The sequence below is a fragment of the Oncorhynchus tshawytscha genome, unplaced genomic scaffold (genome assembly GCF_018296145.1).
Source record: "Oncorhynchus tshawytscha isolate Ot180627B unplaced genomic scaffold, Otsh_v2.0 Un_scaffold_1_pilon_pilon, whole genome shotgun sequence".
Taxonomy (NCBI): Eukaryota; Metazoa; Chordata; class Actinopteri; order Salmoniformes; family Salmonidae; genus Oncorhynchus; species Oncorhynchus tshawytscha.
The window spans coordinates 207,241-232,500 of NW_024609676.1; the positions used below are offsets into that span (position 1 = coordinate 207,241).

At 41.8% G+C, this 25,260-nt stretch overlaps 1 protein-coding gene across 2 annotated transcripts in view; it reads left to right on the top strand.

Moving 5' to 3' along the window:
- LOC112239123 (C-type lectin domain family 4 member M-like) overlaps window positions 1-22,298 on the top strand; it is a 192,036-nt gene extending 169,738 nt beyond the window's left edge. The window contains exons 1-7 of one of the 2 annotated variants that reach the window (XM_042316869.1): window positions 15,346-15,716; window positions 16,065-16,172; window positions 17,742-17,837; window positions 18,377-18,907; window positions 20,043-20,209; window positions 20,434-20,537; window positions 21,738-22,298. In XM_042316869.1, the coding sequence (XP_042172803.1) occupies window positions 16,070-16,172; window positions 17,742-17,837; window positions 18,377-18,907; window positions 20,043-20,209; window positions 20,434-20,537; window positions 21,738-21,879 (1,143 nt within the window). In that variant the 5' untranslated portion in view covers window positions 15,346-15,716; window positions 16,065-16,069 and the 3' untranslated portion in view covers window positions 21,880-22,298. Of the gene's footprint in view, window positions 1-15,345; window positions 15,717-16,064; window positions 16,173-17,741; window positions 17,838-18,376; window positions 18,908-20,042; window positions 20,210-20,433; window positions 20,538-21,737 lie in introns of those variants that run through there. The other variant, XM_042316870.1, reaches the window with a different exon arrangement.
- The last annotated feature ends 2,962 nt before the right edge of the window (window positions 22,299-25,260 follow it).

A 25,260-nucleotide genomic window follows, 5' to 3' on the forward strand; every position in this document is an offset into this window, starting at 1 on the left:
CGCTAGCAGTGGCTAACAATGACTAAATAGCTTGTAGCTAATTAGCTGGTTAGCTTCTGGAGGTTCTTGAATGTGTTCTAAAATTAAAAATAATAGCGATTCCGTATCACATTGGGTGAGGCAGGTTACCGGAAGGTATAATCGAATTAAAAATCGAAAAGAGATTGAAATATATATACAAAAAAATATGAAAAATACAAAAGTACACGAGAGGACGAACAAACAAGTCTTCACTGCTACGCCATCTTGGAATCGAGCTGTCACGTTCTTTCAAAATCGAACCCAGAAGCAAACCAGGACAAGGAGAGTAGGAAGAAGGTGAGTATTTATTTACAAGTGAATGTGAATGGGTAGATATATCCAGGTGGCGTAGCGGGCAGCGGTGGTGAGTTGATGGGAGTAAATAGGTGGATCCAATGGGTAGCGGAATCCTCCGACAACCAGGCGGGAATGGGGTAAATGATCCGGGTGAGTAACTGAAGACAGAACAAACGGAGGTAAGTTTAAGGCAAGCAATATGTAAAAAACAACAAAACAAATTCTATCCAACTTGAGGCTGATACTATGGCACAACATACTGTTCATGGCTAACGATCCGGCAGGGAATGGATGTCAGGTCAGAGCTTTTGAAGGGGAGAGGTGATGATCAGGACAGGTGTGCAGATTACTGATGGGATACAGGTGCGGGTGAACATGATCTCCCAACAAGCTAATTCGCCCGGCAACCAGACAGGATGCGTTCCAGGACACCGGAAACACACTCCAGGACAGAAACACAGGCAAACACAGACTCAGGAAGCGGGATTCGTGACACGAGCACCCTGTAATGCAGCACCCTGTAATACCTACAACTTACTGAACCACTGTGCTATAGAGGAATGAGCACTGTGCTCAACAATGACTGGTTTCAGCTTTACCAGTTACTACAAGAGGAATGTACACTGTGCTCAACAATGACTGGTTACAGCTCTACCTCCAGTTACTGATAGAGGAATAGCACTGTGCTCAACAATGACTGGTTACAGCTCTACCTCCAGTTACTGATAGAGGAATGAGCACTGTGCTCAACAATGACTGGTTACAGCTCTACCTCCAGTTACTGATAGAGGAATGAGCACTGTGCTCAACAATGACTGGTTACAGCTCTACCTCCAGTTACTGATAGAGGAATGAGCACTGTGCTCAACAATGACTGGTTACAGCTCTACCTCCAGTTACTGATAGAGGAATGAGCACTGTGCTCAACAATGACTGGTTACAGCTCTACCTCCAGTTACTGATAGAGGAATGAGCACTGTGCTCAACAATGACTGGTTACAGCTCTACCTCCAGTTACTGATAGAGGAATGAGCACTGTGCTCAACAATGACTGGTTACAGCTCTACCTCCAGTTACTGATAGAGGAATGAGCACTGTGCTCAACAATGACTGGTTACAGCTCTACCTCCAGTTACTGATAGAGGAATGAGCACTGTGCTCAACAATGACTGTTACTGATTACAGCTCTGACCTCCAGTTACTGATAGAGGAATGAGCACTGTGCTCAACAATGACTGGTTACAGCTCTACCTCCAGTTACTGATAGAGGAATGAGCACTGTGCTCAACAATGACTGGTTACAGCTCTACCTCCAGTTACTGATAGAGGAATGAGCACTGTGCTCAACAATGACTGGTTACAGCTCTAACCAATGCAAAACATATATCTTTAGCTTAAATTGACAGATTTATATCAGGGCCGTGGTTGTGTGCAGTGTTTTGGGGGCATATCCAGCCCTACCGCACCTCCTTACCCATCCAAATAAAATATTGAAATATTGATCATTTATTTGACCGAGATGCGCGCCAACCGAAAGACGCATCAATCTCGTTAAAGCATCCAAGCGAGCAAAACAGCACCACTCTGTCTCGGTGTGTGTAGCCATGTATCTGATGCTGTCTGGACCAAAAAAGAGTATGGAATGTCATACGATTTCTGACCAGACAGCATCAAATAGACGGGCTGCATATAGAGGGCTGCTGTTTCGCTCAATAGGTTGCTTTCTCCGGTGACATAGTTTCAACAGAGAGGAAGACGCAAAGCGAGAGGGCTCACTCTCGCCAAAATATGTCCAGTAAAATCCCAATGCGTTTCTATGGGAACAATGTGCAGACTTAAGCTTGTCACCTTTGGGACAAGACTCTCATTGATAGGGCATCTCGTCATTGTATACATGTCTCTGGTTTCAGCATCTTGCCAATAGGAAAGGACAATTGACGGGTGCACAGTACACTGTTTTAAGATGCTGGATTGCCCTAAGGCAAAATGTATATTCGCCAAAATTATATAATTACTCCTGTCTAAATAAAATCATTAAACATACTTCACCAGGGAGCATGACTTAGCCACAGAGGATTATTAGCTTCTTTAATAACCTTTCTGGGGCAGGGGTTCCGCTAGCGGAACACAGACAACATTCCGCTGAAAAGGCAGCGCGTGAAATTCAAAAATATATTTTTTAAATATGTAACTTCCACACATTAACAAGTCCAATACAGCAAGTGAAAGATAAACATCTTGTTAATCTACCCATGGTGTCCGATTTCAAAAATGATTTACAGCAAAAGCACAACATATGATTATGTTAGGTCAGAGCCAAGTCAAAAACACACAGCCATTTTTTAGGCCAAAGATAGAAGTCACAAAAAGCAGAAATATAGATCAAATTACCTTTTACCTTCACTAACCTTTGATGATCTTCATCAGATGACACTCATAGGACATCATGTTACACAATACATGTAAGTTTTGTTCAATAATGTGCATATTTATATCCAAAAATCTCAGTTTACATTGGCACGTTATGTGCAGTAATGTTTTGATTCCAAAACATCCGGTGATTTTGCAGAAATACTAATAATAAACATTGATAAAAGATGCAAGTGTTATTCACGGAATTAAAGATAGACTTATCCTCTATGCAACCGCTGTGTCAGATTTCAAAAAAACTTTACGGAAAAAGAATAATCTGAGAACGGCACTCAGAACCCAAAATAGCCAAAGAAATATCCGCCATTTTGGCGTCAACAGAAGCTACAAAATAACACTATAAATATTCACTTACCTTTGAATATCTTCATCAGAAGACACTCCCAGGAATCCCAGTTCGACAATAAATGACTGATTTGTTCCATAAAGTTCCATAAAGCCCATTTAGCCACTTGTTGTTAGCATGTTCAGCCCAGTAATCCATCTTCATGAGGCACTAGCAATTCCTCCAGACAAAGACTCAAAAAGTTCCATTACAGGTCATAGAAACAAGTCAAATGACGTATGCAATCCATATTTCGGATGTTTTTAACATTAACCTCTTGATCCTACTTGAGAGGCAGACGTCCCAACTAGAGCTCTGGAAATGCAAATGCGCTACGCTAAACGCTAATAGTATTAGTTAAAACGCAAACGTTCATTAAAATACACATGCTTGGTATTGAATTAAAGCTACACTCGTTGTGAATCCAGGCACCAAGTCAGATTTTTAAAATGCTTTTCGGCGAAAGCATGAGAAGCTATTATCTGATAGCATGTAACACCCCAAAAGACCCGTAGGGGATGTAAACAAAAGAATTAGCATAGTCGGCGCTACACAAACCGCACAATAAAATATAAAACATTCATTACCTTTGACCATCTTCTTTGTTGGCACTCCTTGATGTCCCATAATCAATACTGGGTCTTTTTTTTTTATTAAATCGGTCCATATATAGCCTAGATATCGATCTATGAAGACTGTGTGATAAACGGAAAAAATAGCGTTTCATAACGTAACGTCATTTTTAAAAGTTAAAAAGTCGACGATAAACTTTCACAAAACACTTGAAATACTTTTCTAATGCAACTTTAGGTATTAGTACACGTTAATAAGCGATAAAAATCATCAGGAGGCGATGTAAATTCGATAGCTGGTCGTCTGGAAAAAATGTCCGGAAAAACACCGGGCCAATGCATCAAGTTGGTGGTCGGAGGGAATCGGTTCCCTTTGGTCGGTTCTACCAAGAATCAAATCCGAATCAAATGAGAAGACTCTATACATCCTGTGGAAGCTGTAGGTACTGCAACCTCGGCCTCATTTAATACGGTTCACCTTTAACAATGGGTTGAAGTGGCGCATGGATATTTTTTCCATTTCCAGTGATCAGATTTTCCTGCGCTTTTCGATGAAACAGACGTTCTGTTATAGTCATAGCCGTGATTTAACCAGTTTTAGAAACGTTAGAGTGTTTTCTATACACACATACTAATCATATGCATATACTATATTCCTGGCATGAGTAGCAGGACGCCAAAATGTTGCGCGATTTTTAACAGAATGTTCGAAAAAGTAGGGGGTAGGCTTAAGAGGTTTTAATCATCGATAAGGTTCCAACCGGAGAATTTCATTGTCTAAAGAAAAGCATTGGAACGAGAGCATACTCTCTCGTGACCGCGCATCATGAGACCGAAGCTCTCTGCCAGACCACTCACTAAAGAGCTCCTATGAGCCCCTCCTTTATAGTAAAATACTAAAACCAATATCTAAAGACGGTGACATCTAGTGGAAGCCCTAGGAAGTGTGTGCACATCCATAAACTAACAGTGATTTCAATAGGCATTGTTTTGAAAATCGACTTCTCACTTCCTGTTTGGATTTCTTCTCAGGTTTTTGTCTGCCATATGAGTTCTGTTATACTCACAGACATCATTCAAACAGTTTTAGAAACGTCAGAGTGTTTTCTATTCAATACTAATAATAATATGCATATATTAGCATCTGAGACAGAGTAGGAGTCAGTTCAGTTTGGGCACGCTATTCATCCAAAAGTGAAAATGCTGCCCCCTATCCCTAAATAGTTGTGTGTTTGTGAAGCACACGAATGGGTAGTGGGTGTGGCAATCGGTAGCTGATTGAGTTGCGGCTGTCAGTGAAAAGCATCTAAAATATGTGTGACGATAATGTGTTTTGAGTATAATTGAAAATGTTGCATCAATAAGAAGGGGAGGGGATGTGACGAAGTTTTGGTGTATCTCTTTCCAGAATGCGTTTATGTGTTGGAAAGTGCCCATTTAGCAGTGTCTGCTTTCTGATTGTCTTAACACACTACGGACACCACACATTTTTTCTTCGCCTCGCACAAGTCAACGAAGTCTGTTTTTTTAACATCCATTGCAAATGATAATTCCTCAGTGTTTGAAACATCTTTCCAACACTCCCATCCTCGATAATCACCAAGACGTGTGAAATAGCAAAATATAATGATGTGATGATCCCTGATATCCAGTGGAAACGTCATAAAAAACAGCTTTCTGTCCAGAGCTCACTGGCATAGGAGAAACTATGAACCCGGAATAGACTAGTTGATACAATGTTGCAAGTCCGCTAGTGACACCTTTGGGCCGGACCAAGTGATAATTAGATACAATGTTGCTCATCACTCTGCAATAGCTCAAGAAGACAGATAGAAATGGAGGCAAACAGGCGGAATAGAGAGATGAATGTGATTGAAAGAACCATCATTTTCATCAGGATATATTCCACTGTTTTTATTTGTCGGCTTTAGGCCGATGTATGTATTTTACTTAATTGATGATGGAAGTTATAGGCCTACTGCTGCCTCTATGAGTTCTATGTTCTCATTTCTTTAGGCCGATGGATAACAGTGTATGATGTGTTCATATGGTAGTTGAATTTTACCTTCTAGGTTTTTATATCTTTTGTATGATTTTTATGATTAACCACGTGACAATGATTTTGAGAAACAAAAACATTATTATTCAGTCTTATTGTTCCACGAAATAAACATGTAAAAATAGTCATAGCTGGCACGCAGATCGGTGGAAGTGGCAGCATAAATTGTAAGCTTCCCCAAACTTGAAACTCACTAACTGGCTATGGTCTTTACTATTAATGCCAATAAACAAATTGTGAATGCGCAAGCGAGTGCACATAGGAGTTCCCATTAAAAACGTGCCCCTACTGAAAACAAATGCCAATTCAACTGATTCATTCTGGGGATTTTTGTACTATGCTAATAGGATTGACACAGGGGGTGCGTCATTAGACTCTTAATGATTGTTTAGTATAGAGCAGAGTTCCTTAAACAGCAGTGCAGAGAAAGTACTTATGAGAAGCCAATTTCTCAGAGATCCAATTGTTTGAAGAGGAACAGTGACTGTCCGGGAGTATGAACCACACAGAGAAACGGTCCTACTTCTTAAACTGTGGTCAGGGAAATTATAGAGCAATAGTCTCTGACCTTAGTGTGGTCAGTGTTATTAGAGCAGTGATCTCTTACCTTGGGGTGGTCAGTGATTTTATAGAGCTGTAGTCTCTTACCTTGGGGTGGTCAGTGTTATTAGAGCAGTAGTCTCTTACCTTGGGGTGGTCAGTGTTATTATTTGCAGTATTCTCTTACCCTGGGGTGGTCAGTGTTATTATAACAAAGTCAGTAGTCTCTTACCTTGGGGTGGTCAGTGTTATTAGAGCTGTAGTCTCTTACCTTGGGGTGGTCAGTGTTATTATAGAGCAATAGGGGGGTGGTCAGTGTTATTATAGAAAGTAGTCTCTTACCTTGGGGTGGTCAGTGGGGAGACCTCCATGCAATTTAATGGATTATCCCCTTCAGTAACAAAGTCAGTCAGATCAATCCAGACATGACTGAATGTTTCAATGCCATTGATAAATGCCTGTTGTTGTGACAGAAAACAACGTTGTTAATAGGCTATTCTTCTAATATCTCTCTCTAACCACTAGGTGGCAACGTCGCTTAAAAATTAAGTGTTGCGAGAGAGAGAGACAATAAAGAGAGACCTACATGCAATGCTACATAATGAATTATAAATCTTAACATAAAAAAGTAACCACGGAACACAATGAACAAGGGGGATGACCAAAACAAAACACTGTCTGGTCTAAATACTGCATCCCAAATAGTACCCTTTTCCCTATGTAGTGACTGTATAGAGAATAGGGCTCCATTAAGAACACATCTCAAGAGTCTCCTTCTTATTGGTGGATAGAGCCCTGAAACATCCTGACACCTACAGCCTTCTCATTGGTGGATAGAGCCCTGAAACATCCAGCTGTTGGACACAGACAGAGAGCAGAGAAGTACAGGATTTAGACACATCAGAATAACTACTGCTCAGTCAGTTAGAAAGGTAATCATACAGTAGATATTACCATTAGGAGTCAGTTAGAAAGGTAATCATACAGTAGATATTACCATTAGGAGTCAGGTAGAAAGGTAATCATACAGTAGATATTACCATTAGGAGTCAGTTAGAAAGGTAATCATACAGTAGATATTACCATTAGGAGTCAGGTAGAAAGGTAATCATACAGTAGATATTACCATTAGGAGTCAGGTAGAAAGGTAATCATACAGTAGATATTACCATTAGGAGTCAGGTAGAAAGGTAATCATACAGTAGTTATTACCATTAGGAGTCAGGTAGAAAGGTAATCATACAGTAGATATTACCATTAGGAGTCAGGTAGAAAGGTAATCATACAGTAGATATTACCATTAGGAGTCAGGTAGAAAGGTAATCATACAGTAGTTATTACCATTAGGAGTCAGGTAGAAAGGTAATCATACAGTAGATATTACCATTAGGAGTCAGGTAGAAAGGTACTGTTAGTTAAGATGGATGACTGAGTCAACAGACAGGTTATTGCATTAAACAATGTTTTTGAAGAAAACCAGAATACAGCAATGAGGAGAGTGAAGAGTGAGACCCATCGCTCAGGTAAGAACTAAGAAATCACACACACACACACACACACACACACACACACGCGGCCATCTCTGTCGGCAACTTCCGGCGCTACTTCCGGCGCCGACAGAGATGGCCGCCTCGCTTCGCGTTCCTCGGAAACTATGCAGTTTTTTGTTTTTTTACGTGTTATTTCTTACATTAGTACCCCAGGTCATCTTAGGTTTCATTACATACAGTCGAGAAGAACTACTGAATATAAGATCAGCGTCAACTCACCATCAGCACGACCAAGAATATGTTTTTCGCGACGCGGATCCTGTGTTCTGCCTTACAAACAGGACAACGGAGTGGATTCCATGCAGCGACCCAAAAAACGACTCCGAAAAAGAGGAAACGAGGCGGTCTTCTGGTCAGACTCCGGAGACGGGCACACCGTGCACCACTCCCTAGCATTCTTCTTGCCAATGTCCAGTCTCTTGAAAACAAGGTTGATGAAATCCGAGCAAGGGTAGCATTCCAGAGGGACATCAGAGACTGTAACGTTCTTTGCTTCACGGAAACATGGCTCACTGGAGAGACGCTATCCGAGGCGGTGCAGCCAACGGGTTTCTCCACGCATCGCGCCGACAGAAACAAACATCTTTCTGGTAAGAAGAGGGGCGGGGGCGTATGCCTTATGGCTAACGTGACATGGTGTGATGAAAGAAACATACAGGAACTCAAATCCTTCTGTTCACCTGATTTAGAATTCCTCACAATCAAATGTAGACCGCATTATCTACCAAGAGAATTCTCTTCGATTATAATCACAGCCGTATATATCCCCCCAAGCAGACACATCGATGGCTCTGAACGAACTTTATTTAACTCTCTGCAAACTGGAAACGATTTATCCAGAGGCTGCATTCATTGTAGCTGGGGATTTTAACAAGGCTAATCTGAAAACAAGACTCCCTAAATTTTATCAGCATATCGATTGCGCAACCAGGGGTGGAAAGACCTTGGATCATTGTTACTCTAACCTCCGCGACGCATATAAGGCCCTGCCCCGCCCCCTTTCGGAAAAGCTGACCACGACTCCATTTTGTTGATCCCTGCCTACAGACAGGAACTAAAACAAGAGGCTCCCACGCTGAGGTCTGTCCAACGCTGGTCCGACCAAGCTGACTCCACACTCCAAGACTGCTTCCATCACGTGGACTGGGACATGTTTCGTATTGCGTCAGATAACAATATTGACGAATACGCTGATTCGGTGTGCGAGTTCATTAGAACGTGCGTTGAAGATGTCGTTCCCATAGCAACGATTAAAACATTCCCTAACCAGAAACCGTGGATTGATGGCAGCATTCGTGTGAAACTGAAAGCGCGAACCACTGCTTTTAATCAGGGCAAGGTGTCTGGTAACATGACCGAATACAAACAGTGCAGCTATTCCCTCCGCAAGGCTATCAAACAAGCTAAGCGTCAGTACAGAGACAAAGTAGAATCTCAATTCAACGGTTCAGACACAAGAGGCATGTGGCAGGGTCTACAGTCAATCACGGACTACAAGAAGAAATCCAGCCCAGTCACGGACCAGGATGTCTTGCTCCCAGGCAGACTAAATAACTTTTTTGCCCACTTTGAGGACAATACAGTGCCACTGACACGGCCTGCAATGAAAACATGCGGTCTCTCCTTCACTGCAGCCGAGGTGAGTAAGACATTTAAACGTGTTAACCCTCGCAAGGCTGCAGGCCCAGACGGCATCCCCAGCCGCGCCCTCAGAGCATGCGCAGACCAGCTGGCCGGTGTGTTTACGGACATATTCAATCAATCCCTATACCAGTCTGCTGTTCCCACATGCTTCAAGAGGGCCACCATTGTTCCTGTTCCCAAGAAAGCTAAGGTAACTGAGCTAAACGACTACCGCCCGTAGCACTCACATCCGTCATCATGAAGTGCTTTGAGAGACTAGTCTAGGACCATATCACCTCCACCCTACCTGACACCCTAGACCCACTCCAATTTGCTTACCGCCCAAATAGGTCCACAGACGATGCAATCTCAACCACACTGCACACTGCCCTAACCCATCTGGACAAGAGGAATACCTATGTGAGAATGCTGTTCATCGACTACAGCTCGGCATTCAACACCATAGTACCCTCCAAGCTCGTCATCAAGCTCGAGACCCTGGGTCTCGACCCCGCCCTGTGCAACTGGGTACTGGACTTCCTGACGGGCCGCCCCAGGTGGTGAGGGTAGGCAACAACATCTCCTCCCCGCTGATCCTCAACACTGGGGCCCCACAAGGGTGCGTTCTGAGCCTTCTCCTGCTCTCCCTGTTCACCCACGACTGCGTGGCCACGCACGCCTCCAACTCAATCATCAAGTTTGCGGACGACACAACAGTGGTAGGCTTGATTACCAACAACGACGAGACGGCCTACAGGGAGGAGGTGAGGGCCCTCGGAGTGTGGTGTCAGAAAAATAACCTCACACTCAACGTCAACAAAACTAAGGAGATCATTGTTCAGGAAACAGCAGAGGGAACACCCCCCTATCCACATCGATGGAACAGTAGTGGAGAGGGTAGCAAGTTTTAAGTTCCTCGGCATACACATCACAGACAAACTGAATTGGTCCACTCACACAGACAGCATCGTGAAGAAGGCGCAGCAGCGCCTCTTCAACCTCAGGAGGCTGAAGAAATTCGGCTTCTCACCAAAAGCACTCACAAACTTCTACAGATGCACAATCGAGAGCATCCTGGCGGGCTGTATCACCGCCTGGTACGGCAACTGCTCCGCCCTCAACCGTAAGGCTCTCCAGAGGGTAGTGAGGTCTGCACAACGCATCACAAGGGGGCAAACTACCTGCCCTCCAGGACACCTACACCACCCGATGTTACAGGAAGGCCATAAAGATCATCAAGGACATCAACCACCCGAGCCACTGCCTGTTCACCCCGCTATCATCCAGAAGGCGAGGTCAGTACAGGTGCATCAAAGCTGGGACCGAGAGACTGAAAAACAGCTTCTATCTCAAGGCCATCAGACTGTTAAACAGCCACCACTAACATTGAGTGGCTGCTGCCAACACACTGACAATGACACTGACTCAACTCCAGCCACTTTAATAATGGAAATTGATGGGAAATGATGTAAATATATCACTAGCCACTTTAAACAATGCTACCTTGTATAATGTTACTTACCCTACATTATTCATCTCATATGCATACGTATACACTGTACTCTATATCATCGACTGCATCCTTATGTAATACATGTATCACTAGCCACTTTAACTAACTAACATCTGCTAACCATGTGTATGTGACAAATAAAATTTGATTTGATTTGATTTGATTTGAAATAATGTATGAAAACAAGTATATATTTAGGGTTCTGATGGGGTACAATAGTTAAAGAATCTCTTGAGGCATTTATAAATTATATTGTTCAAGAATCAATCGGGACATATCATAAATGTTTAAGACAAAAAAATGTATGTAGCAACTGCTGATTTCACTTTAAATATGCAAATAGATGCTTCTTGTTTTTTATATATTTAGGACTAGAGTATCACTTGTAAGCCATTCTAAACCTGGCTGCAGCTCTTTGTTAAGTGGTGCAGTGATTTCCCTTGCTGTGGTAGCTGCTATGTATAATGTTGAATCATCGGCATACATAGACACACAGGCTTTACTCAGTGCTAGTGGTAGGTCATTAGTAAAAACAAAACAAAGTTAAGGGCCTAGAAAGCTGCTCTGGGGTATCCCAGACTACCTGGATTATGTTAGAGAGGCTTCCAATAAGATAAACAGAAGGTAAATGAAGTCCCCTGTATATATTCAACATGTTCATTAGTGATATAGAGCTATAAGAGACATTTATAATAAGGTTGATGTGTCTGGTGTATATGAGTGGAACTTAAATTAGATATTTACCTTATTTGTTGGATATTTAACAATTATTTACTAACAAACAGTAAGATATTTCTGTCCTGCTAATGTTGTGTTTCATGTCCTCCACTCTAGCACCCAGCAGCTAATCTGGGTGTATGGTTTAACTAGGGATAGCTTGAGCTGACAATTGATTGACTTGGTGATAAAACTATCAGCTGGCATTCCAGTGACAGGATGTGGGGTGGTTGTAACTGGGATATAGACAACTAGAACAAAGGCCTCAATGGTCCTTAGACATCCTGACATCTGGGAAATTAGGTCAGGGTCGGGGGTTAAGATAACACCAGGTGCAGATAAAGACAGGATGAGCCCAAAGTGGTTTATGGTGCCCCTCAATCTATATGGGGGGGTGGAACCAGCTACAGAACAATTACAACAACCTGACTAAGGAGAGAGACCAGCTACAGAACAATTACAACAACCTGACTAAGGAGAGAGACCAGCTATGGAACAATTACAACAACCTGACTAAAGAGAGAGATCAGCTGGAGAAGGAGGAGAGGAGATAAGAGGAGATAAGAGGAGAGGAATCTAGGAAAGACTAATTGAGATAGAGCCTTAGTGTCAGAGAGAGACATAGAGGAGGTAGAAGAACATTCAGAGATTGAGGAAGGGAGAGAAAAAAGACAAATAATTATTTTGTTTAGATTTAGAGGAGAGTGTGTAGTCATTCTGTACTCTGTAAAATGCTTCTTCATTATTTTTATTAGCAACATTGCCATCAGCTTATGCTTAGTTAAAAATACATGTTTTCATAAAACAGTGTGACCTGCAGTTGACACACACACAGCTGGCAGAACAGTACTGAGAATACACACACACACACACACACACAGCTGGCAGAACAGTACTGAGAGAATACACACACACACACACACACACAGCTGGCAGAACAGTACTGAGAGAATACACACACACACACACACACACACACACACACACACACACACACACACAGCTGGCAGAACAGTACTGAGAGAATACACACACACACACACACACACACACACACACACACACACACACACACACACACACACACACACACACACACACACAGCTGGCAGAACAGTACTGAGAGAACACACACACACACACACACACACACACACACACACACACACACACACAGCTGGCAGAACAGTACACACACACACACACACACACACACACACACACATATACATACTTCCCTTTGAAAATTCTGAGAAAGATGCCGACGTAGATTTCCCCACACACTTCTGAATAACTCCTTACACTGATGTCACACACTTCTGAATAACTCCTGACACTGATGTCACACACTTCTGAATAACTCTTCCCACTGACGTCACACACAGACAGTATAGAAAGACAAAAGGCCCCTATATGTCATCAGGCCATTGGTGATGTATGTGATGAAATAGGTGGCTGGCCACAGAATACAAGCCATAACGTGACCTCTGTTTAAGGGCTGGAGTGTCAAAGCCTCAGTAATACTATATGACCTCGATGTGACTTCAGAGGGTCACATTTTTTTTATCCACTAAAATATATGATTACTTCAATTATTACCCTGAATCATATGTTTAAAACATATACACGGTGGGAAACAGAAATGTTTTCGTTTGAAGCTAAAGTGTGGGAAGTGATGAGTTGATTTGACAGTTTCAGTTAAAACATTGTCACTTACAGTAAGGCACAGGGACAGACACAGGACAGAGGTAATGATGTCACAAGAACCTGGGAAGTCTTAACATAGACCTGTTAGACAGAAAACCGTACGTTGTTGGACATTTCTGAGCACATTTATACTGAGCCCTCCTGAAGAGTCTTACCAGTCAACGCCACGTAAAAAGTTAGCTATTCGCTGGCGCAAGTGAGGACACTTTAGGCTGAGGAGTAAGTTTCACACATCCCCATGTGCTACACATGCGCACACATACACGCACACACACACACACACACAAGTTACTGTAATACAGTATGTTGTAATTTAACATTAAGGACATCTAGTTGTTAAAGGACTAATGAATCACTATGGTATGGAGTAACATCTAGTTGTTAAAGGACTAATGAATCAATGAAGTAACATCTAGTTGTTAAAGGACTAATGAATCACTATGGTATGGAGTAACATCTAGTTGTTAAAGGACTAATGAATCACTATGGTATGGAGTAACATCTAGTTGATAAAGGACTAATGAATCACTATGGTATGGAGTAACATCTAGTTGTTAAAGGACTAATGAATCACTATGGTATGGAGTAACATCTAGTTGTTAAAGGACTAATGAATCACTATGGTATGTAGTAACATCTAGTTGTTAAAGGACTAATGAATCACTATGGTATGTAGTAACATCTAGTTGATAAAGGACTAATGAATCACTATGGTATGGAGTAACATCTAGTTGATAAAGGACTAATGAATCACTATGGTATGGAGTAACATCTAGTTGTTAAAGGACTAATTAATCACTATGGTATGGAGTAACATCTAGTTGTTAAAGGACTAATGAATCACTATGGTATGGAGTAACATCTAGTTGTTAAAGGACTAATGAATCACTATGGTATGGAGTAACATCTAGTTGTTAAAGGACTAATGAATCACTATGGTATGGAGTAACATCTAGTTGTTAAAGGACTAATGAATCACTATGGTATGGAGTAACATCTAGTTGTTAAAGGACTAATGAATCACTATGGTATGGAGTAACATCTAGTTGTTAAAGGACTAATGAATCACTATGGTATGGAGTAACATCTAGTTGTTAAAGGACTAATGAATCACTATGGTATGGAGTAACATCTAGTTGTTAAAGGACTAATTAATCACTATGGTATGGAGTAACATCTAATTGTTAAAGGACTAATGAATCACTATGGTATGGAGTAACATCTAGTTGTTAAAGGACTAATGAATCACTATGGTATGGAGTAACATCTAGTTGTTAAAGGACTCATTAATAACTATGGTATGGAGTAACATCTAGTTGTTAAAGGACTCATTAATAACTATGGTATGGAGTAACATCTAGTTGTTAAAGGACTCATTAATAACTATGGTATGGAGTAACATCTAGTTGTTAAAGGACTAATGAATCACTATGGTATGGAGTAACATCTAGTTGTTAAAGGACTCATTAATAACTATGGTATGGAGTAACATCTACTGTTAAAGGACCAATGAATAACTATGGTATGGAGTAACATCTAGTTGTTAAAGGACTCATTAATCACTATGGTATGGAGTAACATCTAGTTGTTAAAGGACTAATGAATCACTAATGGAGTAACACTAATGTTACAAGGACTCATTAATCACTATGGTATTAGTAACATCTAGTTGTTAAAGGACTAATGAATCACTAATGAAGTAACATCTAGTTGTTAAAGGACTAATGAATCACTATGGTATGGAGTAACATCTAGTTGTTAAAGGACTAATGAATCACTATGGTATGGAGTAGCATCTAGTTGTTAAAGGACTCATTAATAACTATGGTATGGTGAAGCAGTGTGTAATAGATTGATAATTGACATGATGATAAATAGGAGAGAGGGAAGATTTGTTTATTGTAAAAAGTTTATTTTGTTGAATTATTCTATTGGAAAATGTATTTAGATGTCTTGTTTTCGCCAAATCAGTAAACATATTAACCAGCATCATCTTAGTTAATTTATTAATTTACTAGACCTACTGTTGACCAATAATAACTTGTGTTTGGGTTGACAAGGTTGACAAAAGAGGAAGAAATAAAGCACAGAACAGAATGATCAAGGAATGAAGAGGAAGTTACACACAACTGTCTGGTCCACAAGCCTGAATCCCAAATGGCATCCTATTCCCTATGTAGTGCAGATAAAGAGAATATGGTGCCATTTGTTTCACATCCCAATAGTCTCCTTCTTATTGGTGAATAGAGCCTTGAAACATCCTGTCATCAGCTGTGGACCACAGACAGAGTGATTTCCCAGAAAACAGAGAAGTACAGGATTTAGACACATGAGACCAACTACTGCTCAGTCAGTTAGAAAGGTAATCATACAGTAGATATTACCATTAGGAGTCAGTTAGAAAGGTAATCATACAGTAGATATTACCATTAGGAGTCAGTTAGAAAGGTAATCATACAGTAGATATTACCATTAGGAGTCAGTTAGAAAGGTAATCATACAGTAGATATTACCATTAGGAGTCAGTTAGTAAGGTAATCATACAGTAGATATTACCATTAGGAGTCAGTTAGAAAGGTAATCATACAGTAAGTTAATACAGTAAGTAAACGTAAGTAAGAATCATAAATATTACAATAAGAGGTCAGACAGACTTAATTAGTTGATTTATTGATTGATTGGTTTAATCATTGATATTCGGTATGGTTAGTTAAGATGGCCGACTACGTCAACAAACAGGTGATTGAATTGAACAAAGTTACTGAAGAAAACCGGAAGAGATTAACGAGGAGCGTGAAGACTGAGACCCATCTCTCAGGTAAGAACTAAGTATTCTAAGTATCTTAGTATCTCACACAGTAGCTGAGGCACGCAGACAGGTCTGCACGTACAAACTGAATGCATTCACACACTAATACCACACACTAGAAAAACACTTGTACATTTGTAGTGTTCTGTCTTCTGGGTGGTTCAGTTAGAATGGAGCAGGGTGTTCAAAACCTGCTGGGGTCACGTTCACCAAAATGTATCAATTCAATGTATTTCAATGTATTCAATGTATTTCAATGTATTAAATATGATTAATTAAAAATAACCTTTTTAAACAACAACACATTTTAAACCCAGACTGAGGAGCTGGAAAATATAATCACTCTCAAAATCAAAGAGAGAGCCACAGTATTTCACCTTTATTTACCTAGGCAAGGCAAGTTAAGAACAAATTCTAATTTTCAATGATGGCTTAGGAACTGCCTGTTCAGGGACAGAACAACAGATTTGTACCTTGTCAGCTCAGGGATTTGAACTTGCAGCCTTTTAGTTATTAGTCCAATGCTCTAACCACTAGGCTAACCTGCCACCCCAGAGCCTCTGCAAGGAGTGACCATCCATGATCAAAATGATAGTTTAGTTATTAGTCCAACGCTCTAACCACTAGGCTAACCTGCCACCCCAGTGTCTCTACAAGGAGTGACCATCCATGATCAAAATGATAGTTTAGTTATTAGTCCAACGCTCTAACCACTAGGCTAACCTGCCACCCCAGTGTCTCTACAAGGAGTGACCATCCATGATCAAAATGATAGTTTAGTTATTAGTCCAACGCTCTAACCACTAGGCTAACCTGCCACCCCAGTGTCTCTACAAGGAGTGACCATCCATGATCAAAATGATAGTTTAGTTATTAGTCCAACGCTCTAACCACTAGGCTAACCTGCCACCCCAGTGTCTACAAGGAGTGACCATCCATGATCAAAATGATAGTTTAAACCATTTGAGGCTACACAGTGTTCATTTACATTTCCATAGTTTATAATTCCATGGTAAAACAAGTTTATATTTGGGTTCTGATGGGGTTAGACAGTTCAACTAAGATCATGAGTTATTTCTATGTTACATTTTTAAAGAATCAATTCAGTAAATATTATGAATTTAAATGTGTTTAAAATTGTAAATACAGAAATCGCAAATTGACCCTTTAAATCATGCTATGACTATATTGTGTTACTTTGGTAATTTCTTCATACATTTGCTTCCTGTTTATCAGATTGGAGTTGACCGCAAGGTTGAGTAAACTGTTGCTGCCAACCCTCAAATTGGGGGAAAACCAATGACACATTGGAAATGTTTAGTTAGGGATGTGTGTTCTCTTTTAATTTGAATCATTAGTGATGATGGTGTGTGTGTGTCTGTCGGCGTGTGTGTATGTGTGTGTGTGTGTGTGTCTTTCGGGGTGTGTGTCTGTCGGCGTGTGTGTGTGTCTGTCGGCGTGTGTGTATGTGTGTGTGTGTGTGTCTGTCGGCGTGTGTGTGTGTGTGTGTCGGCGTGTGTGTGTATGTGTGTGTGTGTGTGTGTGTGTGTGTGCGTGTCTGCCTGTGTTTCTCTGCAGATGGAAGACTAAGACTCTACAGGCTGGCTGCTGTGTGTTTAGGAGTGCTGTGTGCTCTACAAGTCACTCTCAACATCTCCCTGAGGCTGGCTTTCTGTGAGTGAGGTTGTGTCCCAAATGACACCCTATTAGCGCTCTGGTCAAACATAGTGCACTATATAGGGTATAGGGTGCCATTTGGGACTCGATCTCATTTGGGACACTATTCCCATTTGGGACACTATTCCATGTGTAGTGCATTACTTTTGACCAGGGCCCATAGGACAGATATGTATTTTATTATCACAGCATAGTTCTGTACTTACAGTGCAAGGATCACAATTCAGACTTGATGATACATAACTTGTGGGAACGGTAGTTTTCAATATTGTTGACACAAAACAATTATGTTGACATGGTCCATAGAAAAAGTAGTATCTACTGTAACTGGTAGACTTGGCCTTGTGTACGTCACTGAAAATGGTGAACAATGTAAACAACACAACCAGGTCTGTGGTCCAAATAGCACCCTATCCTCTTTAAAGGGCACTACTTTTGACCAGGGTACATAGGGCTTTGGTCCCCGGTACTGCACTATAGAAGGAATAGGGTGTCATTTGGGATGCATCACATGCAGGAACTTCTTTGTTTTTCAGCCGGCTCTAACGACGAGAGAAACCAGTTAGAGACCTGTTACAACACCACCAGCCTGCCGCAAGACAGAGACCAGTCAGATACCAGTAGTCGTGTCATTGACCTGTGTACAGAAAGAGACCAGCTGCAGAAGGAGAGAGACCAGTGCCGGAAGAACATGAACCAGCTAGAGAGGATGAGAGGCCAGTTACTGAGGGAGAGAGACCAGTTACAGAGTGAGAGAGACCAGTTACTAAAGGAGAGAGACCAGTTACAGAGTGAGAGAGACCAGTTACAGAGTGAGAGAGACCAGTTACTAAAGGAGAGAGACCAGTTACAGAGTGAGAGAGACCAGTTACAGAGTGAGAGAGACCAGTTACGGAGTGAGAGAGACCAGTTACGGAGTGAGAGAGACCAGTCAGAGAAAACAGACGACAAAATACTGTTACAGGAGCGTAATAATGCCCTGACTAAAGACAGGGACATGTTGAGAGACAGGGTCAGTGTTCTGACCAATGAGAAGGTGGCGCTGGAGAAGAGGCTCTCTGTGAGTGGTAAGTAGTCAAGTCAGACACTAGGGCTGCATCCCTCTTCTCTACCCTTCATTCTCCGGAAGGGTGAATTTACAGTCTGACCTCAAATACTAGACATAACATAGTAAAAGTAAATCTGTGGCACTCCAATTACTGTGATATGTTACGTTTGGTATAGTTACAAAAGAGAGAAGGTTACTTAAGGCAAAAAAAAAAAGAAGGGATGTAAAGGTTTTCCTCCTCTTCCTCTGAAGAGGAGAGGCGAGACGGATCGGAGGACCAATATGCGGCGTGGTAAGTGTCCATGGTTCTTTCAATGAGAAATACTCAACATGAACACAACTGATACAAAGAACAATAAACATGAAACGAACGAAAACCAAAACAGTACCGTGTGGTGAAAAACACAGACACGGAAACAAACACCCACAAACAAACAGTGAAACCCAGGCTACCTAAGTATGATTCTCAATCAGAGACAACTAATGACACCTGCCTCTGATTGAGAACCATACTAGGCCGAAACATAGAAATCCCGAAATCATAGAAAAAACAAACATAGACTGCCCACCCCAACTCACGCCCTGACCATACTAAATAATGACTAAACAAAGGAAATAAAGGTCAGAACGTGACAAGGGAAGATGGGTGGCCATATGATGGAACTGTCTATCAACTCAAAGATTGTGTGTTCGAATCACATCATGGACGACATCAGTATTTTTAACTTGTTAGCAACTTTGCAACTACTTACTACTTATTATCTACTTTGTAACTATAAACTTAACATGTGAGCTAACCATTCCCATAACCTTAATGTAACCCCTAACACTAAACTTAATCCCTAAAACCTAGCCTAGATAATGTTAGCAACTGACCCACATAGCTAACATTAGCCACCACAAAGTGAAATTCATAACATATCATACAAAATTGACGATGGACATCTACAAATTAATACATACTATGTGAGATTTTACATATCATACTAACATTTACCATGTTACATTTGTTGCTGAGACCAGGGTGGAACAACACTGTGTGCTGTGCACACAATCATGGATTCACCAATAGTTAAATGACAATGTGAATGAAAATATTCAGTACAATAAACACGTGTTATATATTTCACATATTATGTACATTTCTTCAACAGAGCTAAATATTTGTCCGAAAATCTGCAATTGTTGTCCGGAGGGTTGGATGCTGTTGGGATCCAGCTGTTACTTCCTGTCGACTCAGAGGAAAACCTGGGAACAGAGCAGACTGGACTGTCTGAACAGAGGAGCAGACCTGATGATCATAAACAGCAAGGAGGAACAAGTGAGTGAGTGAGTGAGTGAGTGAGTGAGTGAGTGAGTGAGTGAGTGAGTGAGTGAGTGAGTGAGTGAGTGAGTGAGTGAGTGAGTGAGTGAGTGAGTGAGTGAGTGAGTGAGTGAGTGAGTGAGTGAGAGAGAATCAATGTAACTGGTCAGTAATGTATCTTCCAGTACTTAACACAAGCAGTCTATAGTAGTTGACAATATCAGTATCTTTATCAACAACAGAAGTTTCTCTGTGGCCTCAACAAGATTGTCTGGATTGGTCTGACTGACTCCGTTACTGGGAGGACACGGAAATGGATGCATGGCACACCACTGACCACGGCAAGGTAAGAGTCTAATGCTCTAATAACAATGACCACCCCAAGGTAAGAGTCTAATGCTCTAATAACACTGACCACCCCAAGGTAAGAGACTACTGATCTAATAACACTGACCACCCCAAGGTAAGAGACTACTGCTCTATAATAACACTGACCACCCCAAGGTAAGAGACTACTGCTCTATAATAACACTGACCACCCCAAGGTAAGAGACTACTGCTATAATAACACTGACCACCCCAAGGTAAGAGACTACTGCTCTATAATAACACTGACCACCCCAAGGTAAGAGACTACTGCTCTATAATAACACTGACCACCCCAAGGTAAGAGACTACTGCTCTAATAACACTGACCACCCCAAGGTAAGAGACTACTGCTCTATAATAACACTGACCACCCCAAGGTAAGAGACTACTGATCTAATAACACTGACCACCCCAAGGTAAGAGACTACAACTCTATAATAACACTGACAACCCCAAGGTAAGAGACTACTGATCTAATAACACTGACCACCCCAAGGTAAGAGACTACAACTCTATAATAACACTGACAACCCCAAGGTAAGAGACTACAACTCTATAATAACACTGACCACCCCAAGGTAAGAGACTACTGATCTAATAACACTGACCACCCCAAGGTAAGAGACTACAGCTCTAATAACACTGACCACCCCAAGGTAAGAGACTACTGATATATAATAACACTGACCACCCCAAGGTAAGAGACTACTGCTCTATAATAACACTGACCACCCCAAGGTAAGAGACTACTGCTCTATAATAACACTGACCACCCCAAGGTAAGAGACTACTGCTCTATAATAACACTGACCACCCCAAGGTAAGAGACTACTGCTCTATAATAACACTGACCACCCCAAGGTAAGAGACTACTACTCTATAATAACACTTACCAGGCAAGTCAGTTAAGAACAAATTCTTATCTACAATGATGACCTACCCCGGCCAAACCAGGATGACGCTGGGCCAATTATGCGCCGCCCTATGGGACTCCCAATCTCGGCCGGATGTGATACAGACTACTGCTCTCTGATAACACTGACCACAGTTTAAGGAGTTGGACTGATTCTCTGTGTTCATACTCTAGGTTCTGAGAGAGAGTCCAGTCTAACTCTGTGCTGTTCATACTCTGGGTTCTGAGAGAGTGATCAATGTAACTCTGTTGTTTCTACTGCAGCTATTGGAGGAGTGGAGGCCCTTATGGTGGTGGAGTGGAGAACTGTGTGGTTGTACGTTACTGGTCATCAGGATACAGAAAAGGGTGGGACTATCAGTGTTCAAATCCACAGTTCTGGATCTGTGAAAAAGGCCTCTTGTAGGTACTGCTGTTTAAGGAACTCTGAAGACGGATTCTATATTTTGTTAGAATGGCACTCTGAACTAGACTTTGGAAAGAAAGGCACACACACACACACACAAGCATGAACACATACAAAACAAATGAGGTATATATCACCCAATAGCTGCTGTCAATGTTTAAATGTACAGTTCATTATGTAGCATTGCATGTAGGCTGTACACAATTCTCTCTCTCTACCGCTACCTTTCTCATGTTGATGGTTGTTTACACTGTTGAAAGGTTACGTGATGATTCCACCTAGTGGTTAACGTGAGAGATGGACTCACCATAGAGTTGAAAAAGTGGTATTACAGACTGGCCTACTGGCTTTTCCTCAATTCATCCTTCCTCGATTACTCCTCGCATCCTCTCTCCTCCCCTCCTTCTCAAAACACATTGGAGAAAACATTCCGTGGGAGGGACCTTCTCCTCTAATACTGGTGAGGAGGAGAGGATTTTATGTTAAGATTTAGATGAGTGTGTAGACACACCACACTCTAAAATGCTTGTATTCATTGTTTTTATTAGCAACATGTCATGTGATTTGCCATGCTTCCGCTAAGTTCATTAATCATTTTTCTCTATTTTTTTCATGATCGATTATTATCATCAATCCTTTTTATAATGAGAAGAACAAAGGCACAGATTAATAAATAAATGAACAATGTCCCCTGACGTCTACCAGCTTCCTGATTGAATGTGATTGGATCGTTTAAGTGTGACCTGCAGTTGGACACAGATGACAGAACAGGACTTAGAGGACACACACTGTGTGCAGGCAGACATACACACATGCACGAACGCACACTATGAAGTTCCCCTTTTAAACCTCTGATAAAGATGCAGACAGATTTCTTACACACACTTCTGAATATTTTCTCACACTGATGTCACACACACACAGCATAGATAGGACAAAAGGCCCATATATGGCCATCGATGGCCAGTCACGGAGTGCAAGCCATAACGTGTCTTTCTTATGGACAACGACACCAGCAGGACTTGCAAAATATGACGTCCTGCTTGAAGGTGATTGGATACTTAAGACATTCTATCAACTGAAGTGCACTGCAGACAGACAGACATCAGAGAGGTACCAGTGGAGACACACATCAGAGTAACTACTCAACTACTAGTAATCATACAGTAGATATTACCATTAGGAGTCAGTTAGAAAGGTAATCATACAGTAGATATTACCATTAGGAGTCAGTTAGAAATGTAATCATACAGTAGATATTACCATTAAGAGTCAGTTAGAAAGGTAATCATACAGTAGATATTTCCATTAGGAGTCAGTTAGAAATGTAATCATACAGTAGATTTTACCATGAGGAGTCACTTCCCCAAGTACACCAGGAAGTTTCTCAGGAATCAGAAAAAAGGTGAAAAGAAGTAGCAGAAGGTGACCAGCTACAGACCAATTACAAAAACCTGACTGAGGAGAGGCCAGCTGCAGACCAATTACAACAACATGACTGAAGAGAGAGAACAGCTACAGACCAATTACAGCAACCTGACTAAAGAGAGAGATCAGTTACAGACCAGTAACAACAACCTGACTGAGGAGCATGACCAACTACAGACCAGTTCCAAAAACCTGATTAAAGAGAGAGACCAGCTACAGACCAATTACAACAACCTGACTGAGGATAGAAACCAGCTACAGACCAATTACAACAACCTGACTAAAGAGAGAGACCTTTTACACAACAATTACAACACCCTGGGCCTCCGGGTGGCGCAGTGGTTAAGGGCGCTGTACTGCAGCGCCAGCTGTGCCACCAATGACTCTGGGTTCGCACCCAGGCTCTGTTGTAACCGGGCGCGACCGGGAGGTCTGTGGGGCGACGCACAATTGGCCTAGCGTTGTCCGGGTTAGGGAGGGGTTGGCCGGTAGGGATATCCTTGTCTCATCGCGCACCAGCGACTCCTGTGGCGGGCCGGGCGCAGTGCCCGCTAACCAAGTTTGCCAGGTGCACAGTGTTTCCTCAGACACATTGGTGCGGCTGGCTTCCGGGTTGGATGCGCGCTGTGTTAAGAAGCAGTGCGGCTTGGTTGGGTTGTGTATCGAAGGACGCATGACTTTCAACCTTCGTCTCTCCGGAGTCCGTACGGGAGTTGTAGCGATGAGACAAGATAGTAGCTACTAAACAATTGGATACCACGAAATTGGTGAGAAAAACGGGGTAAAAATGTATTTAAAAAAATATATATAATAATTACAACACCCTGACTAAAGGGAGAGACATGCTACAGACCTATTACAACAACCAAATTAAAGAGATAGATCAGCTGGAGAAGGAGTAGAAGATATAGCAGAGGAGATAGAGAGGAGATAGGAGGAGAGGAATCTAGAAAAGACTAATTGAGATAGAGCCTTAGTTTCAGAGAGAGACATCGAGGAAAAATAATAATTTTAGGAGAATGAGGAAAGGAGGAAAAAAAATACAAATAATTATTTTGTTTAGATTTAGAGGAGAGTGTGTAGTCATACTGTACTCTGTAAAATGCTTCTTCATTATTTTTATTAGCAACATTGCCATCAGCTTATGCTTAGTTAAAAATACATGTTTTCATAAAACAGTGTGACCTGCAGTTGGACACACACACAGCTGGCAGAACAGTACTGAGAGAATACACACACACACACACACACACACACACACACACACACACACACACACACACACACACACACACACAGCTGGCAGAACAGTACTGAGAGAATACACACACACACACACACACACACACACACACACACACACACACACACACACACAGCTGGCAGAACAGTACTGAGAGAATACACACACACACACACACACACACACACACACAGAAGGCGGAACAGTACTGAGAGCACACACACACACACACACACACACACACACACACAGAAGGCGGAACAGTACTGAGAGCACACACACACACACACACACACACACACACACAGAAGGCGGAACAGTACTGAGAGAATACACACACACACACACACACACACACACACACACACACACACACAGAAGGCGGAACAGTACTGAGAGCACACACACACACACACACACAGAAGGCGGAGCAGTACTGAGAGCATACACACACACACACACACACACACAGAAGGCGGAACAGTACTGAGAGCACACACACACACACACACAGAAGGCGGAACAGTACTGAGAGCATACACACACACACACACACACAGAAGGCGGAATAGTACTGAGAGCATACACACACACGCAAACATTCTGAGAAAGATGCTGACATAGATTTACCCCACACACTTCTGAATAACTCCTTACACTGATGTCACACACTTCTGAATAACTCCTGACACTGATGAATAACTCCTTAC